At 34.5% G+C, this 20,798-nt stretch overlaps 1 protein-coding gene across 1 annotated transcript in view; it reads left to right on the top strand.

Annotated features, from left to right (window-relative positions):
• LOC135081057 (transcription initiation factor TFIID subunit 1-like) overlaps positions 1-19,143 on the top strand; it is a 30,168-nt gene extending 11,025 nt beyond the window's left edge. Inside the window, exons 2-6 of the mRNA XM_063975774.1 lie at positions 1,824-1,891; positions 8,374-8,532; positions 9,287-9,451; positions 14,617-14,718; positions 18,864-19,143. Coding sequence (XP_063831844.1) covers positions 1,824-1,891; positions 8,374-8,532; positions 9,287-9,451; positions 14,617-14,718; positions 18,864-19,049 — 680 coding nt within the window. The 3' untranslated portion in view covers positions 19,050-19,143. The remainder of the gene's footprint in view (positions 1-1,823; positions 1,892-8,373; positions 8,533-9,286; positions 9,452-14,616; positions 14,719-18,863) is intronic.
• The last annotated feature ends 1,655 nt before the right edge of the window (positions 19,144-20,798 follow it).

Genomic DNA, 20,798 nt, shown 5'->3' with positions numbered 1-20,798 from the left:
TAGAAGGACTTACTTATGTAGACTTTCTCAAAAAACTTGACTGGGTAAAATTCTTAATAGTGCTAAGTAGTGTTAGGCGCCTCAACTTACCTGAAACAAAGAAAAAATTAAATCAAAAAACAATTCAACAGTAAACTTAGACATTTTAAAAAAGAAGTGAGATTTACGAAAAAGTGCAATAATTCAAAAAGCATTTACAAAATATTCAGTTCAGAAGCAATTCAGTTGATCAACAGATCGCTGAGGAATTTGATTTAAAATAAAAAAGAAAACGTTTAACAATGGCGCCGGGCTGTCGTAAAAAGTCTGGCGGCTCTCATTGAAATGCACTGATTGCATATCGGCCAGCCAGATGTCTACAGCATCTTAGATTGGTGCCACAGTGCAGGTGAATACAGTGGGTTTTCTTGCTGTCGACTGCACCTAGTCATTGTTCAGTAAATGATATTATTGTTGTACTCTTCGCCTACTACCTGTAAGGAAATCATTGTCAATAAAATTTAAAGTGATAACTATGTTACTTGTACTGTAATCGAACATAGCAGTGCCTCTTGCCCTTCGAGTATCCACGGAAGACCAGCGTCGTGGTGTCACGATACCCCGGCATGATGCTGAGTGGATACCGTTTCGGTGACACGCACGTTACCTACTCTATTTATTTTTACTTTTGTTTTCATTTTTTTATGTTGTTTTGTGTCGCTGAATAAAACTTATAGCAGTACATTTTGGCCCGATTTCCACCAAGGGGAGAGATGCGTTTGAAACATCATCATCATTTCACCTACAGTTATTAAATAACCAGACTGATTTCGTTATTTCGTAATAGTATATTTAAACTTTGTCTAAACGCAAAAATAGCGGCAAACTAAATTATTGGGAGAGACAGAAGTGCTCTAGCTGTTTTTAGGCCAGTTTTTTGCAACTAAATAATTCAGAAGACAATACAGTTCAGTTAAGTTTAGTTAATAGACACATGATAAAGTGAACTTACTGCATATACGTATACTATGGGTATTGCATCAGGCTGAAACCTTCAGCAAATGAAACGCATATGTTGTCATCGCATTAATTGAATCTTATTTTTATTAAAAAATCTTATACGCACTAACTGTGTGATACACTCGCCGCTGTATTTATAATATGACTTATAAATAAACTAAAACCCAACTACGACAACGAAAAAACAAACAAAACAAAAAACGACGCTGAAAAAGTATAAAACAAGATTTTCAGAATACTGAACTGAACAAAGTTGCTAATATAGTTGCATAGTAATTTACATGTTTGGAAAACCGCAGTCACACGTTGTCAAAGTGCTACGGTAGGTAGGTATATGTAACGTGTGACTACGCCTACGACTACATGTGATAGGATAGAGACATGCGATTTTTGGTTTTACAAAGATAATACGATAGAGAATAATACAAAGTAATAAAAACCACCTGTTATAGGGGCATTTTTAGGAGAAATTTATCAAATAACCAAAAAAACACGAATTAAAAAGCAGATTTTTTTCAAAAAGTATATTTTTTTATTATTTGTTGGCATTTTTTGTGTATTTTATGTATTTTTTTAGTATCGCCTGTTATTAAGCATTATTACTGTTTTTATTTTATCAGGATATACCGCTTAGTTTAAAAGTTATTACGTTTTCTTTACAATAAGTAATTGGAAGAAAAAAAATTCTATAAAAAATTAAAAAAAAATCTCAAAAATTTTTTGACCTCTTTTTTGTCGATAAAAATAGGTCTAGTTTCATCTATTTTCATATGTACACTTTAACGTGACACTGTAATTATATTTAAATGTCAACCTTTTTTCAGGTGGAGGTCGGCAGTATCACTCTGAGCATTCCGAGGAACATAAAGAAACTGGCAAAAAAGCTTATGAGGTAAGAAAAATAATAATATAGCAATTCAAAAGAAATGTACAAGACTAAAAAATCTCTATTTATTTTAAAATAAACAAAACTGTACTTTTAAACCTTTAATACATAACTTCAATAGCAATGGTTAACACGTTAAATTCTCATTATCAAAATGGGAAAACTAAGAATAAAATTGGCTCACTGCGTAAGAAAATAAACATATTAGCTGAACTAAACTGTTCCCACTCTGTGCAAAAAGGCCATTAGTATTGTGGTAAAACAAAAAAAAACATGAAGCGTTCATTTCAGTGGTTGCCACGAAAATGAAATAATGAGGTTTAATTTCTTAGAGGGTCGTTTCTTCTTACCTGTTGAAAAGGTTTTACAAGCTTTAGAGATGCGAGCTAGAACAGACACATTTATTTTATATTTTGAAAAGGTATAATGCACCCTTTACACCAATCCCTATTTTTAAGTGACCCCTATGAAAACAAAATTCCAGTAATGTGTTACCATAGGGGTCACTTAAAAATTAGGTATTGATTGTGAAATCAATGAACGGGCATAAGTGTACTTTTTTAGTCTCAAATCCTTGATTAATTAAAAGTAAACTTTATAAAAGAATTCAAATCAGCCCGACATGGCTCCAAAAATAATTTAGTTTAGCAAAATGTAATTAAACATTTCCGATACTGTAATTAAAGTCCTGAAAGACTTAAGACAATAAGAAGATTAGAAAATTGTTGTTTTCTTCTTGAATATTAGAAAATTTGCTGTAGTAGAAAGTAGTAAATAATTTAAAAAGTTGTAAGTTTAAAATAAACCTTGACAGAATCGCTAATAAAAAAAAATACAAAAACAAAAATACAGACGAAACCAGCTAAAAAGATTACACGTGATTTAAAATTTCTAAATTACAATTAAGGTCTAACAAATTTCCTATAGAGCTTTAAGTTCCAAATTCCAATCGAAGAAACCCTTAAAATGCTTTTCACAACGGAGCACGTGGAAAAAACCGATTAAGGAACAAAAGTTCCAAACAATAACAAACAAGACCTAGGAAAAGGTTAAAACTTCAGGTAAGGAATCTCGTAATGTTCAAAATTTTGGATCCGTGGCTGAGTCCCCCAGTGTTCGACGCACCCGTGGTCGAATCCCCCGATTTAATTAAATTTAATATCATATTTTTTTCGGCTTTTGCACTAAGTACAGTCAACGAAAACCATGCATGTTTGACGCTATTTAAAATGATGTATTTAAAACTTAAAACTGTAAAAATACTTAAAACTTTTATAATTAAAACTTTTATTTGTAGTTAGTTAAATGTAGAGAGGGAAGAGTTATTTTAAAGACTGATTGTTACAATTATTTTGATTAAGTAAAACGATTTATATGTTATTATAGGTAAATAAAACCTATGATAAAATATGATAGGTTAAAATAAAACCTATCATATTTTTAGGTATCACTATGGTAAAATAATATTAAACATTTATTTGTACGATCAGTATAAATATTTATTCGTTTATAAACATTTTTGTGACTGACTGTACATTTGATTAAAAATTGCTTCTATCTGACCGGGGGCGTCGACCACGGGTGCGTCGAACACTGGGAGACTCGGCCACGGACCCAAAATTTTGTTTTTATTTTGTGTCGGGAAGATAAAATGCCATGCTGAGATTAAGATTTATAGATATCACATCAATAGATGTTCACATTAGGTTTTAATTTTAAGTGTACTTGATTTTCTTACAATTCCAAGTAGTATAAAAAAGTTATATTGATATTTAAAAGAGCCTTTTCAAAGCCATCTTATTAAGCCTTTGGCCGCCAAGAAACTAGACACAAGGCTCATGCATCGGTGAGTTGCAAGGTGTCCAACGTGATGATAAAAAATGTTCTAGAAAGATTTATAAAATTGTGTGCCATAAGCCATAAGGCATTTTCTGCTACTCATCCTTTGGGTTTAATATCAAACATAAATGCATCGTTAATTTATTTAAGTTTAATGTTATTTTTATGCCAAAAGGTGAGTCTACCCCCAGCGACCTTTATAAAGAGCGTGCAACAGCGTCTGAAGTCCAAACTCTCTCTGTCTAAACCCTGGTACTATTATTATTCGAAGCAATCTTATTAAACCTTATTAAAGCTGCCGAAAAACAAGACAGCATTTTTGGAAAGGTCAACCTGTCAATACAAAATAAAAAAGTAATAAAATTAAGTTTATATTTATATGCATTTATTTAAGTTTTATATTATTTTTATGCCAAAAGGTGAGTCTACCCCCAGCGACCTTTATAAAGAGCGTGCAACAGCGTCTGAAGTCCAAGCTCTCGCTGTCCAAACCCTGGTACTATTATTATGCGGTGGGCGTAAGTTCCGTATCCGTGTCAGTTAACACCGTTCTAACACCACGTAGCCAGTGATGTAACACTTATTTTGTTAATAATTTCATTGAATATTTGTCTCTACGATGCCTGAAACAGCATTGGATTGCATTATGTATTAGATTTTTTGCAGTTGTCAGCACATTCGGAAAGGACTCTATTTTAAACTTTAAGAGACAAGTATTGAGTTCAAGATGGTCGGATTTTTGCATAAATATGACCATTTTTACCAAGCATTTGCGATACCACCCACATTAAATACATAATAAATAACCTAAAATGTTTCAACAAATAAAATAAATTAAATTCACGTAGGCGAGAGCAACGCGTAAACCTATAGATAGCGCCGCGCTCTCTGTTTTTGAGTTACTACAACGTGTATTGTTATTTGTGATTTGAATTCAGTGGTTTTAAGTAAGTGTTACTGGAAATTATAAGTTAGCGAGGAAGACTCTCTCAACCTAGAAATTCTCTGGCAGGTTCTAAATCTTCATTTTCTAATTTCATTCTTAGCCCTTCAACCAGTCTTCAACCAATAACAAAAAATCGTGCAATGGCAGGCAAACGGTTAACATACCTACGTCTAGCCGTGGCATGACACCGATGTTGCGACCTTAGACAACAGACAATAGAAAAAATGTTACAATAAACTATTGACATGTCATATTTAGAATAAGTCTAGTCAAAACATCATTTATTTAAATCTATGTTTTATAACAATCGCCTTTGTTATGGGAACGCGTATTGTTCTAATGTTTTTGATCGTCTAAACCCGAATGTTGTCATAACAAAATTTCCAAAACAAACACCTTGCTAATTGAATGCCTAGATGGGACGGCTGATTTGGGCTTAGAACAAAGGTGGGTTTAGAGTTCCTTGGTAAAACAAGTCTTACCAGTGAACCTTTTTTTTTTGAGGAAAAATGCGTTGAATCACATACCTACCCTGGGGGAACAGGGTAGGTAGGTTATGTGGGGCTCACCAAGTCAGAAGGACGAGGCGTACCCACTAAAAAGACCCCGGTGCTCCATCGATCTCCTTAGTGGGAAGAACCATGGGAATCCGGACAAAGCCTTACCATAACGTGGCTGGGTATAGTAGTAGAGTTCCTTAGTATAAATAAGGCCTGACGTAAAAATAAACACGGGGTCCGTTTTTTGGATCCGTCTATCCTTTTCAAACATAGTTAGACACTAGCAACAGCTATAAGAAGATAAGCCTGGAAATACTGTAATACTGTAGTAGAGTCTCAAAACAGGATATTTAGAAAGGCACTTTAGTGTTCCTATCCAATCGACAGGTGCACTAAGTGTGTGCCTTCCGAACAATGACAAAACACCTAGCATAGACAAAACTGAAGAAATAGATTTTGGCGATGGCGATCTGCACGCGTTGGTCTGGTTGAAGCATAAGTTTTCTTAGTTTAATTTTCCAAAAAAAAAAGGTTTTTATTTACTGAAAGAGCGATATTGCAAACGCGTAAACATACATGTAGTTGGTTTTATGAAGAGAGAGAAAAAAGGGCAAACATATTTACCGAAGTAATTATCTACTTCAAAACTCATGCATAGTAGGTAAGTAATATTGAAAAGGAGCAAAAGTATGTATTCGTAAATGTGTGTTGTACCTAATAGTTGTATTTATTTATAAAGGTATTATTAAACACCGTGTTGATTAACCATTTTAATTATTTACCAACTCATTTTATGCCGGAGTTGTAATTAGTAATGCTGCGTTACTAAATCCCAAACTTCACAATTACAAACAAGTGTCCAAACAAAAAGGTTTTGAATAAATTTAAAAGGTGCGGTGAAGCCCTTTATTTTGTTAATATTAAAGCACTTTTCCTATAACCTTTTAGAATGTTGAGTAAACAAAGTGTAAATAAACATGCGGTGAATGAAATCTTTAAATATAGCAGCAAAAGGTTATAAAATCTGAGAGCACGGTAGTGCGCCCGCCAAGAAGAGGCAAACGAACTAAGCCACAAACTTTTAATAAGGTCTAGAGTTTGTGAAATTAGGACTTGTAGAGTTAGAAGCTTGGCTCTACATGAGATCTGGTATCTTTTTGATAGTGTGAACTTTATGGTCTCGTCTTGGCAACATTTTGCATGATAATGGTTTTTTTTTTGGGTTCTACTTACAACACAAAAATACTTTTTTTTCGTCAAAACTGAATTCGAATTTGAAGACTAAACACAATTTTGTAGCAATAGGAACCGTTAACGTGCCAATTATTCTATTACTTATTATAAAGCAAAGAAATACCTATAGTAAAATGAAATATATTGCGTTTTCATGATCAAAAACTGTTTTTGAAAAAAATGCGTCTTGGTTAACGATGCCAACTTCTTTTGACATTCAAGTTAAAAATAGTAAAAACTTCTTAGTTTTCATTAAAACTGAAAGATTCAAAGAGACGCATCGATGAATAGCTAATTCAAAAGATAGTTTGCTGAATTGACCTTTTACTTTTATAAAGTCAATATTAACTTCTCAAATACTTTAAATAAATAACAATGTAAAGGTAGATGCCCTATCCTTCTAGAAATTGAATTAACCAGATTTTTCATCTCAATAGTTTCGGGTTTTCAATTGGGGGATTGGTAGAAAAATTCGATTTAAGTCTTTTTTTCGTGCCAAAGAGTTAAGCTTTAATTTGTATAAATTAATAAATTCTGTAGTTGAACTGTTGGGTCGCTACTATGGACGTCAAATAGAAGCGATATTTGTTCGAGTTGTCTATTACGGTACCTTCCTATGTATTTTTTATCTTAAGCCGAGAAACTAGCACACAATTAAAAATACTTTTTTTCACTTGATACTTCAAAAGGGTTATCTAACCCTAACGAGTATCTACTCGTAATACATACAAAAGCCTACAGTCATCAGACTTCATATTTGAGAAGTTGTTTTTTATGTAGGAGGTAACTAACTACCATGTTTTATGTAGTACAAAAAGTCTAAGATTTTTGGCATCAAATACTTACGCTTTCAAGAGGAGAGCGTATCTTTATCTTAAAGGCCGGCAACGCACCTGTAACGCCCCTGGGTCTGCGGGTGTCTATGGGCGACGGTAATCACTTACCATCAGGTGATCCGTCTGCTCGTTTGCCTCCTATCACATAAAAAAAAAATTACAAAATAATACAAATTCTAAATCTATCGTTCTCCTCAATACCATAGTAAGGGCTACAACTCCTCAAGTTCCGAAGTCAATTACGGACGTGGGCAATTGTACAGTTGTCAGGAGTTCCCGGAATCTATTAGCATGAGGCTGACGGTGACAGCCCTAGCTAATTTTGGAAAATACCCATTAGGGTTGCGAGAAAAATGTTAATTAAATATTTCTTAATTTGTTTTTCTTTTTTTATGTTCGGTAATTTGATTATACAATGAAAAAAACGGGACCAGGAAAATACAATGAAAATAAAAACAATGTAATTAAAAAAATAATTTTCTTACCCAGTATTTCATAGAAAAAATATACTTGTACCTAAAAGTATTGTTTTAAGGTGATTTGAATAGATTTTTTTGCGATTTCAAGCGAAATTAAATTGACTTCTTTCAGTTTATCATTTTTGACACAAGTGATTCTGCTTTTCATATTACCTTACTATTTACAAGCTATTTTGTAAACAAGGTTATTAGATTCATCAATCTGTGTGACAATACTGACAATAACTATCAACATCTTGTTTTTTTCTTTAGTTAACAGTTTCTATAATCCATGAACCAGACACGTCGTATAAAGTCACAACTTTTCAAGGACTAAACACAATACAGGGTGGAAACGATAAGTGATCTCACTCGATTATTTCTAAACTATACAAGATTCTAATTCTGAAAATTCTTCATGAGCTCTATAAAACGGTATGAATAATAGGTTACAGAATAAACTAGATCTATCCGAAAATTCAATGTTTCCAGCTTCTATACTAAATGTATGCCAACCACACAATTTGTTGGTACCGTTTGAAAGAGCTTGAAAGTGGTTCACTGATCCTGATCAGTAACCAGTTTTCAGATCTTGTATAGTTTATAAATAATCGAGTGAGATCACTTATCGTTTCCACCCTGTATATCAAAAACTTAACTTCTATTTCAACTTTAGGGCTTCCACGAGGATACAAAGACCGCCAAGGGTCACCATGACAAAGAAGACCACCTCGGCAAGTATGACGACCGCGGGGGCCACGACAAACACCACGAGGAGGAGTCGGGCCACTACGGCGACCATCACCACGAGGAGCACGGCAAAAAACACGCCAAGGTAATGCCAGGGGACGCGCCAGGGGACTGACTGACGTGACTTGAGGACTGAAGGTATAAAGACTTTTTTGATTAAGAATGTGATAAATAAGGATCTTAAAGTATTTAAACACCACGAGGAGCACGGCAAAAAACACGCCAAGGTAATGCCAGGGGACGCGCCAGGGGATGCCGGGGGACTGACGTCATGACGTGACTTGAGGACTGAGGTATAAAGACTTTTGTTTAATTACAAATGTGATTAAGGATTTTGTGCCGGGGAAAGTCCATGGGGAATGGACGTGACTTGAGGACTGAGGTATAGACTTTTTGTTGGGTTAACAAGTACTTTATGATAAATAACAATCTCCAAGTGTCAATACTGAGAAATGAGGTTTCTCAGTAAATACTGAGAAATGAGGTGACAGGGGGATGATGTGACTGACTGAGAACAGCAGGTAAATACTTTTACTTAATAATATATTTTATGAGGTGACAAGACAGTGGACAGCTTAACTTGACTTTTGAACCATTTAACTTATAAAGTTCCGTCGCTAGTTTTGACGAAAGGCCAGTGGTAAGTTACAGTATTTTCGGCACAGTATTTTTTTGATAGGCAATAAAAATCTGTTTAAATATCTCTTTTAACTAACAAATATAATTTGATATTGTCTGACAAGTTCATGCTATCATGAATCTATTAAAAACAAAATAGTAAAGTTTAAAAAAACTCGAATTAAACCCTCGAACCACGTTGTTATAATAACTCATTCCAGTACGAAGAGTCCGGGAAACACTCGAAAGGCCACAGCACAAAAGGCAGCCACGACATCCACAAGAAAGAAGAGTACGAGAAAAAAGTCGAGTTCTTCGAAGAAGACGGAGACTCAGACGAAGAAGAAAAACATGGCGGCTACCACAACGAGCGCGAACACAAATCGGTAAGTCTTTAACTATGATTATCCTAGACTGCATCTCACTTAACACCAGATGCGATTGCGGTCTAATACCTGTCTTATCTAGCATAAAAAAAAAAAGTTTCCACAGCAGGAACACGACCACAGATCACAGAAACTAAAGGGAGATGTGCAAGGGGGCGTGGCCGGTGTCGCTGCAATATGCCCAAAAACAGAATACATTGCTCGTGTAAGCAATGATGACAGCAGCGACGAACGAAAAAATTTACATTGCTTGCGTACTATAAGAGATTATTCGAACGTTGAGTACTGATACCGCAGTGGATAATGAGCGCATATTTTGATTACTTTGTGTGTGTGAATTTCTAATGCGACTATGTGTGTAAATAAAAAATAAAAATATTGAGAGCAGAAGATTGTGGTCAACATTAGGTGAATCCTACTACGCACTAGTTTTTTGCCTTCTTCTGTGTTAAGGAAGATTAATTTCAGACGTTTTTATTAGAATATCGATTGATAACGAAGATTCGATTTCAGACTAACAGCAGACAAGAACATCGCAAATGGGCACTTTCTATATTTTTTCATCGATGTCCACGCGACCTTCACCCGCGTTGCATTAAATCGATTCAAACAGACTACAGTTACAAAACATCGATATTTGACATCGTGGACAGCATGGAATCAATTTGTATTCGACAAAATGACGATTTAACGGTTAAATTCGGATATAATCGAATTTAATTTATTCGTAGTTAAATGAATGTTGTAAACAACAGGTTTCACAAGAATTCTGTAAGGTTGCGTTCATACAGTCGAAATGTATGAAATTTTAAGTAAAAAAAGGTAAGTAATTTTTGTTAGATTTACAAAAAATACTTACCGAGATTCTTACTCCAGTTCATCACCACTGATGTATTCCGAACTGCCAATGTAGAGCAAGCTTTATTTAATAATAAACACGTTATGTACGATACCATAGACAAGTACGTCAAAAGAACGTCATAGAGCATTTATAACTGCTTAATTTTAAATGAAATGAAAATATTTATTGCCAGATCAAGGCATAAAGTCTTACCTACCATTTCAAGTAAGTAGTTTAGGTCAACATACTTCAACTATTTTTTTAGTAAACTATCAAACTAAATTACTAACTCCCTTGACTAAATATTTTTCGAGCATCCCTTTGACAATTTAATCGACCGTTTAAAGAAAACAAGGTAACCTAATATTAAAACCCAGTTCAAAGTCACAAATTCAAGTAGTCATCCTAACTCTATCTAAAATCTAAACAGAAATATGATCCTATACATTTTTTTACCTAGGTTACATTTCACTGTTATTCTATCTTAATACTTATTTAGGTAACTTGGAAATTCGTAGAAAGAACGACCTTTACTTTCAGTAATTGAATAATAAATTAACGTGTACCTAAATAACAATTTTCAAGATTAAATAGCCAATAATAAGGTAATGTCCTTTATGGATAAGGAAGTCACTGAAAGCTGAAAATAACAGTTAATTGGACATAATATTGTTGAGCACATTTGTATGTAAACATGTTGGTACCTACGAGTATCTTTCAATTTTTGTGTGTTCCAAAAAATAGTGTATTATCTTCCTAAAATCACAATATTTTTGTTTACAGTAGGAATAAATCGGTAGGAAAGTATAACAAAGTTTTAATAATTAAAGACCGTTTATTTTAATGCGTGAAATCTACAAGACAGGAGTTAGTTAAAAACCAACTTTATCTTTACTAAGTATTTTTAAATTAATCATCGTTTTAACGTCCATTAAATTGAAAAACATATCGTAACCTCTAAATTGAATGCAAGTTAAAAAACTGGAGTTGGCAACAAAAGTTACATCACAAAAAAACTAGTCTAGACTAAAAAATGGCAACTTTGTATTCTTTATTGTAACAAAACGATTTCTATCAAATGAATCGTTTGAAAGAAAACTGTAATTGGACTGAAAAAATAACAATAAGATACTTTTTTTCTTCAACAACAATATTTTTGGATGAACCTTTGAAAAGAGGTCAAAGATGTCTCCCACCCGTCTACGTAATATTTTCTATGGTTTAAATTAAATAATAATAGTGTCAATACTTTTTGCAAGCAGCCCACCCCGGCTTCGCACGGTTACAATGGAATTTCCCTGGCTTTTCTCTTCTATAATATTTATTCTTCTATTATGTTTTATACACATTTATGTACAATTTAATGCTGTTGAAACATTGTTAAACAAATAAAATAATAAAATACCTATAAACCTTCTTCTTGAGTCACTCTGTCTATTAAAAAAACGCATCAAAATCCGTTGCGTAGTTCTAAAGATCTAAGCATACATAGGGCCAGACAGCGGAAGGCAACTTTGTTTTATACTATGTGGTGATTATCTGTCATTGCTCAACGCTATAGGGTTGGTTGAAACAGTTACTCGTAATCGACTCTCCCATAGATTTTGTATGGCAAAGAAAACGTGGCCTATGGCGTCTATTTCGCGGACTCAATTGAGTAATTTATTGATTTCAAAGCTATTTAATTATAATTTCAAAGCAAATTCAGGTTAAAGTGTATTGTGTTTTGTAATTGTTTTTTGTGGGTCTCAATTACCTACCTACCCAAACCCAACAGAATTATCTTTTTTCCTATAACGCGATTCAAGACTAAATATTAAATGTTACGATGAAAGTTATAATGGACGTGTCTAAGTGCCCAAATCAGGTCTAGATACTGAAAATTAACTTATTTTCAAGAACAAAGACTTCTTACTGTAGACTAGACTAGCTTGTAGACAAGCTGAAAAAATATAACAAAAGCACCACAGAAAACAAAAACCCAGTTACATTAATAATACTCGTAAGAACTTCGATTCACGGTTTTATGCCAGTATTATTACGATAACCGGTGTTTTTGTATAGAAGAAATTGACAGATGTTTGACAAAATAACATATTCAACTGTTTTGTTAAGAAATTCGCTTTGATCGAGCGTTCTTTTCCTAGGTACATGTGTACTCGTAGTGTAATTTTGGAGTTAAAACTGACACAAATGTTACATTATTTAGCTAGGTTTGATACCTACTTATCATAAAATGTGGCCCAGTTTTTGCTCCGTAGTTAACTCAATCAATTGGCTGGGTTCTAATGATTAAATGTTAACAACATATGAAGTAAGTTATTTTATTTTACTAAAAGTCTAGCTAACCATTGTTCGAAGAACACATTTCGCCGATATTTATCCATGTTATAAGACCGTTGTTTTTTTTATCAAAAAACTGGGCCTAGGTGAACAATACCACAGTTCGGCCTATCTAATAGTTACATAGAGGTTTTTACGAAGTTTAAAATCAATTACAAGGTATTTGACCTTGACTTGCTTACCTCTTTAACCTTTGTTGCGTAAACAGAGTTCAAAGTTGCTGTCCATTTTTCATAATCAAAAATGATTCGTTGAGTCATTTATTACGTCAATGTACCTACAACATGAAAATCCTTTTCAATGCCGTTTAAACAGTTTTAGAAATAATGTACAATGAAAGCAACGATTAGGTTTTTGACTCCATCAAAAAGCTGATGAACTCTTGATGAAATGTTAAAAGCAAATACTATGTTATACAGTGCTGAACTGAATGAAAAACTGTTCACTTTGTGACACTTACCAACTACTCATTTGTGAGTGAAAGTGATCTAACCTTTTCAAAAATTTCCAAAATTACCTACCTTAGATACGTATGTGGTAAATATGTGCTTACTAAAGATATATATAAATATAAATATAAATATAAATATATTATATCCTTGGACATTTTACACTGCGGTTCTAGTCCCAAACTAAGCAAAGCTTGTACTATGGGTACTAGATAACGGATATAAACATACTAAAATACTTTTTTTTTTGTAAATACATACATATTATACATAGAAAACACCCAGTCCAATACAAACAAATATGTTCATGCACACAAATATTTATACTGTGCGGGAATCGAACCCGCAACCTCTGGAATAGTAGTCCGTTTCGAACCACTACACCAAACGGCCGACAGGTACCAGATATGTCCGTATTATGAAACATCACAACGCACTATTTCAGTCAATCAGTCTCAGTGATTGGCTGAATTTCAATATTCTTACCACAGACTGTAGATACACAGATACTTAATTATACATGACCTAGGTATTGCAACATAACAAGAACTTTGTTTTGTGTACGGGGTTTCTGTTCAAGGCGAGAGTAAACATATGCACTTACGGGGCAGGGCTGCAGGGTGTGTTACCTACCATACTAGAATCCATCTCACACTTAACATCAGGTGTGGTGATTGCAGTCAAATACCTACTTTGTGCTACATTAAAAAACGAAATCTATACTGTAAATTAGGTATTTTATTTGTGACGCAAATGCCTTGTTTTTTAAGACGTGCCTACGGCCATTTCATTTTCTCTCTCCGCCTTAGCCATGTTAACGGTGCAGTTAATTGAACAAGCTTAACCATAAGTTAACTTTAACTCGGATTAGCTGGTTATTAAAATATTCACTTTCATAAAGGAAATGTCTTGCTTAATTCAATTTGCTCCAGTCATTATTGCAATTTAGGTGTATCTTATCTTCATTACAATAATGTAGAAAAGGTTTTCTAAAATCCTAGTTACTCTATAATACAGGGATACTTAACGGGCGTTTAGTCGACTCAACGATAAATCCTGGGGAAATAAATTCTGTATAAGATCATAATTATCAGAGGTGGAATTGTGTAAAGCAATCGTAATCATTTGACAGTTCATAACGTACGATAAAGTCAGTTAAACAAAGCGTTTGACAGAATAATCGTACGTTATGAACTGTCAAAGGATAACGATTGCTTTACACAATTTCACCTCAGGTCATTTAGTCTTCATTGCAGGACATAACTTTCTACAACTAGAGACAAATAAAGCATTTACTCCCCACACTGACCAGACGAGTTGAGGGAGTCCTGATGTTCACATAAGTTTATCACTATAATTCTTATCAAAAAATAAAACAGGATATTTTTTATCCCAGTTTTTGAAATAGGGACCGACGCGGCGCTATGAAGTTTTCCGTAGCAGATCGATATTCCATTAGTAAACTGTATAAAAAGTTTATGTATTTACTTATTTATTCCCAATTTATTAATTATTTTAAACGCTTTTTCCAGGGCGGGCACTTCAATAAAGGCAACCTGCAAGCTGGCCACCACCAACACCATAAAGGGGACAAAGGGCACTTCCAAAAAGGAGGGCACGCGCACGTCGAAAAGGTAAAGAACGATTAAACGAATTAAAGTCGCTGACATAGCCAGACGGATTAGCAAGCTGAAGTGGCAATGGGCAGGCCACATAATACGCAGAACTGACGGCCGATGGGGCAGCAAGGTTCTGGAATGGAGGACGCGTATCGGAAAACGCAGCGTAAGACGTCCACCTACAAGGTGAACAGACGACATCGTAAAGGTAGCAGGGAAGCGCTGGACGCAGGCCGCTACCAATCGATCAACGTGGAAAGCATTGGGGGAGGCCTATGTTCAGCAGTGGACGTAAAATGGCTGAAATGATGACGATGATGAAAGAACGATTCCTTAATTGATTAACTTTGAAAGAAGATCAAGGATGCTTTTCTAGAAGATACGAACGTCTTGAAGCGGCTGATAATCGTCATAAGTGTATTTTTCCCCATGAGGCCGCTTGTAAACATCCGTTTTTTTACCGGACAACGGCCTGATTTTTTCGCCGTATTTAGCGGTGGTGTATGGTTTATAATGAACGTGTGCACATGCATCGGACATAGGTCCGGCGAGAAAATTGACAGCAAACAAAGGATATCCGTTTTTTGACGGTCCGTCGTCCGCTGAAAACACGGATGTCTACGGCTGGTTTTAGTGTCACGCGGACTGTCAGTGCGGATCGCTCCGCACAGCCGATCTGTATGAACTGCTAGGGAGCGGAGCGGTTCCTCCGGACCGCATTACTCTAAAACGCTCCCTAGAAGTTCATACAGATTGGCCGTGCGGAGCGGGTCCGCACCGGACGGTCCGCGTGACACTAAAACAACCCTACAAACGGCTTGATGCGAACTTCGGCACGTACACAATACTCGTATGTACACGTTTTTCCGATCAGATCCGCACGCCTGCTAAAATCCGTATCACAGGATAAAGGCACTTTAACTAGTCAGATAAAGGTCAGGTTTTGGGTTTAGTTATTTGTATATTTGTAATATGACTTTCAGAATCAAACATTTATCCTAATTTTTAAGCTAAATGTCATCTAATGGTTACGGTTACTTTTTAAACCCTTCTAACCCACTTTTCCCGACCGATTGTGTGTAAAAATACCAATTGCTTCAACAAAATTGGAAAAGTAGCAAGTAATTTTCGCCCAAGTGTATTTTGTACTAAGATTATTTAGTTTCGGCGTGAAGTCTATTTGAGTAGGTCCTTTAGAAATGAGTTTTTTATTAGTTTTATGGAAATAGCGAATTTTCCGATAAAGGGACAAGGGCTATTGTGCCTAGAAACAAACCCTCTAGACAAAAGTTACATTCTTATATCGTAATCGCTTCGTTTCGACATAAACTTTCGCTTCTTCGCTAGGTCCCATTCTAGACAAGTAATTCGTGACAGATGAAATTTCGTGATCGCTTCTTATCGACTTACTGTTCGCTAGATTACGAAATTCGTCTAGCTTGACGTTTTTATCATATTTAAACGAATCGATCGATAAAAATGAGTTTTTAGAGTACTGATATTAGGATTTTACTCATCAAAGGAAGGAACATATGTATTATTTGGTGCAATAAACAGCACATCACATCACACACAATATGTTGAAAAATAGCAGCATTTCAGTTTGAAGTTCTGTCTTATCTTAGCACTTTCAGGCGTTACTTTAACACTATAAACTGTGTTCTGTTTATACTAAATTAAAGTAGTAGTTACTTAGATTGAGTAGGTAATTGGAAATTTGATTTTCTGAGAAGTTAAAATCGGTTTTAGCTCTATTTTAAGCACTTCTTGACTTTAAGTATTATCTTTGTATTTGCGTCTGTGTACTTCAAGCACAAAACTCTTAAGCGCATTTCTAACTATGGTATAAAGCTGAACTCCCAAATTCGATAATGTCGCTTTATTCTTAGAATACAACAGAAATAGGTAATCCTATAAAGAATTCTTACAGCATTATGCTAATAGGGTCTCAAGGGATTAGGGCGATAAAAATAAAGACGGAGTTTATAAATCAGGGACTTTCTGAGAAGTCATTCATGAAAGTCCTTTAGAGGTGATTTTGATGATTTTATAGTCTAGTAATTAGCTGTTATACTAAAATTATGGTGAAACTAGCGGCCACCCGCGACTTCGTACGCGTGGTTTCCGTTTTACCCCCTTAGGGGTGGAGTTTTGTAAAATCCTTTCTTAGGGGATGCCTACGTCATAACATCTAGGGTGGAGTTGCTCAAATTGTACCGGTTCGTAAATTGTACCACTTCAAAATCTACCAAACCGTAATGTTTAGTTTTAAATTAGCAACACTAAAATCTAAGGCTACCAACATGACGCAATCGCTGCCATTTTGGATTCGATGTCACAACAGGGTGAAGTGTAGTAAATAAAAATAATTATTACGGCGACCTGATCTTATTTTATGGTTGTTTACCTAAGGATTTCTTGTGGCAACGATAAGTACACTGCAACTGTTATATATGTTTTTTGAAAGTAGGCATATTAGTGTACTTTTCAGACAATATAGTTTTGATGTTTAGTATTTTGAGGTTATGGCACCTGCTCACATAAAAGTTGTTGCCTAATTTGTACCAGGTAGGGTACGCCTAATATGTACCGGTACAATTTAGGTGTATGGTGGTTCTTCAAGTCGATTGTTAACTATATTGAAATGTTTTCAGATGTCTGGAAGGGATAAAAAATATTATAAATGAACGCAAGATGACTTAGAAAAAGCCTTAGATTGTTTGGAAAAGAAATCCATGGGAATTAACGAGTGTTCACGTATTTTCAACGTACCTAAACCCACTTTAAAGAGACATTTATCGAATTCAAACAAATATGCAAAAAATCTAACCATTTCCAAGGGCAGGCCAACTTTTAAGATTTTATTAAGACTGATTAAGATTCAAGTAGAATAAGAGAACCCTTCAATAGTTTTATATAAAAGTTCTATTACATTGTGTTTTGTTGTTGATTAAATTATTTTAATTAGTTACATTATTAACATTCAACCCGTTAAAAATAATATTTTTATAAAGATATATATTATTAAGACTGATTTCAGTATATAAAGGGCACTTAAACCTCATTTCGGTCATGAAGTACAATTTAGGATACCTATGGTACAATTAAGGAAACCGGTTTCCTAAATTGTACTTTTTCAGACTTTTTTAAAAACTTTAATTATCGTTTTTCATATTACATTTTTTCATTTTCTTGTAATAAAAAATGAACACCAATAGAACAACCTTTTGATTTCTAGTAATATAATGCTCTTAAGTTACATAGTTTTTGTGACAGCTTGTAAAGTTCGTTAACTGGTACAATATAGGCAACTTTACCCTACCTGCATGCCAAATTTCAACCCGATCCGTCCAGTGGTTTCGGCTGTGCGTTGATAGATCACTATGTCAGTCAGTCAGTCACCTTTGAGTTATAAATACTTATTTAGATTGGGATAGAAGCTAGCAATGCAAAAAAGATACTCGTAGATGTCAGATATTAAAGGTACCATAATAAATGGATGGCGGCTTATCAACCAAAATACTGTAGCATATCATTTGGACGTAAAATGTGCCATTATGCAACAAAAATGTAGAGTCAAAAGTATTTATTTATTTTTAAAACCTAGGAGCTGAAACATCAGGATACTTTGTTTGATTACTTATTTTTGAAAATCTCTTTACAAAGCATGGAGGATTTTCCGTCACAACAAAATCTTATGGTAACTCCAGGATTTGTTCCTTACTCCAAAACCGGGCCTTGTGGGGCTAGTACAACTTAGATGCAGTCTCATACTTAGGAATGGATTCTAGCAAGTTAAATAATCATCATGACCGACGACATCATAAAGGTAGCAGAAAGTCGCTGGACGCCGCCACCAATCGATCAACATGGAAAACATTGGGGGAGGCCTATGTTCAGCAGTGGACGTCCTATGGCTGAAATGATGATAATGATGATGATTATCAAATCAAATCAAAAATATTTTATTTATTTAGACCACTAGTGGCGTAGTGGCACTTATGAACGTCAAAATACAGTAAAAAAAAAAGGTAGCCCTTTACATGTCTCCTTATCTTTTGGGCCCTAGCGCTTCGAGACAAAAAAAAGGCAAGTGCTCAGAAGAAGTGATGATGATGAAGTTAAATAATTATAATAATCTTTTTTCTTTCTTTCTCCAGGGTCACCGCGTATCAGGCGGCCACGACGGCCATGGGAAACACGCGCACGCGAAATTCCACAAGGAAGGGGGCAAGTCAGGCAAGAAGTGGGTCTACCACCACGGGCACCCAGCCAAAACTGCTAATCTGGTTGTGATAGACCGACGAGCTGATCAGTTCTACCATGGACCTCAGTACTATGGGTAGAATAATGTCCTAGTTTAGTAGAATCCTCAGGTTTTTTTTTTCTTTCGATGTGATCTTTCTTTTTGTATTACGTAAGGATAATCCTGATTTAAGTATTCTATTCTTTCTTGATTGATGTCCTTAATATATGTAGGTATACTATTGTCTTCTTAATAAAAATTACACCATAGTTGAACCCTGTTTTAAAGTGACGTTTAGTATGGAAATGTCATTTAAATCCAGTGTTCATCTGGGTGTAACTTTTTATTAATTAGGGGGTGTTATGCCCGTTTTCACCATCAATCCTTAATTTTTTAAGTGTCCCCTATGACAACACATAACAGGAATTTTGTTTTCATACGGGTCACTTAAGAAAAATTACGGGATTGATGGTGAAAACAGGCATAAGTATAGGTACTATTCTTCTTTTGATATGACCTTCTTTTTCTTTTGAGTAAAGAGTGTAAATTCTTCTTCTTTGGAAATATGTTATTTTTGGAACACACACGGAGTGTAAATTATGGTATTTCTATAAAGCTATGGGGTGTGGCTATATCTTTGTGTAGTTTTCAGCAGATCAACCTACGGCAAATTGTGATTTGCCCAAAGAGATTTGTTTTAATACCTTTGGTATAAAGTTTAAAATTATTGAGGAAATTTACAGTAGGTTGATAGACTGGAGACCGTAGTGACTCTTCTGAAAATTAGTTTATAATTTTCTGCGTGTGCAATGTCATAGAGGCTAATATAATTTAGTTCTAGCAGATTCTTTTTGGTTTATAAAACCACAAAAGAGTGTTCTTGTAAGGCTAGAGGCATATTTTTTATGGATAGACCAATTCTACCATGCTGAGTGCTATGTTAAGATTTTGGTTAGATTTTTAGAGTATTATTAGCCAATATGTAGACTTTCTCATGCACCATATTTAAGTATTTACAATAGAGTTTGACAATCTTGTAAACAAATATGGCTACTATATTTATGGCACAAGTTATTTGAATGATTCTATCTTTGATTTCAGTGAAGTGAAGTGAAGTGAAGTTGAGCTCACTGAGACAGTTCAATTTCTACTTCAGGATTTCTTATCATATCCTACGTACAAAATTGTCTAGACTTTTAGCGCGGATTTAACTATTCATTTATCAAGTATTTCATACTTATAAAAAGATAAAAAACTTTCCTAGAAAAACTGAGAACTATCTCCCCCTATCTCAGTAATATTAGTAGATAAACATTATGTTATATTTGTGATAATAATATTGAAGTTAAGAATATCATTGTAACTTAATTTTATGAAATATAAAACAAATTTTCGTTTGCCCAATATGCTAATAATTTTGTTTATTTTATTAAAATTAATTAAGTTTAAAAGCCATTGTGTTAATTAGGTTAACTGCCTGTTAATTAACGGTCAGATATTTGTCTAATGTAAATATTAAGAGACTGTAAATATTTTTGTAAATACTTTTCTAATTTTTTATGTGTTTTACTAAATAAATCGTATAAGATTATTATGAGTTTTATTAATCTTCATCTTGTCAGATTCTTAATTAAGTAGGCACTTTTTATGCAAGAAGGCAAGTATTTGACCGCAATCGCACCTGGTGTTAAGTGAGATGCAGTCTAGGATGGTACATATCTGCCCTGTAAGTGCCTATTCACCCTCGCCTTAAAAACACCCGGGTTATAGTCTTCGGGAAAGACAGCAGCAGGCAGCGAATTCCAGTACCTAGCTGTTCGCATTATAAAACGTTATCGTTAAACGTTTT

Source organism: Ostrinia nubilalis, chromosome 19, assembly GCF_963855985.1.
Source record: "Ostrinia nubilalis chromosome 19, ilOstNubi1.1, whole genome shotgun sequence".
NCBI lineage: Eukaryota > Metazoa > Arthropoda > Insecta > Lepidoptera > Crambidae > Ostrinia > Ostrinia nubilalis.
This window is presented reverse-complemented; position numbering and strand designations above follow the sequence as displayed.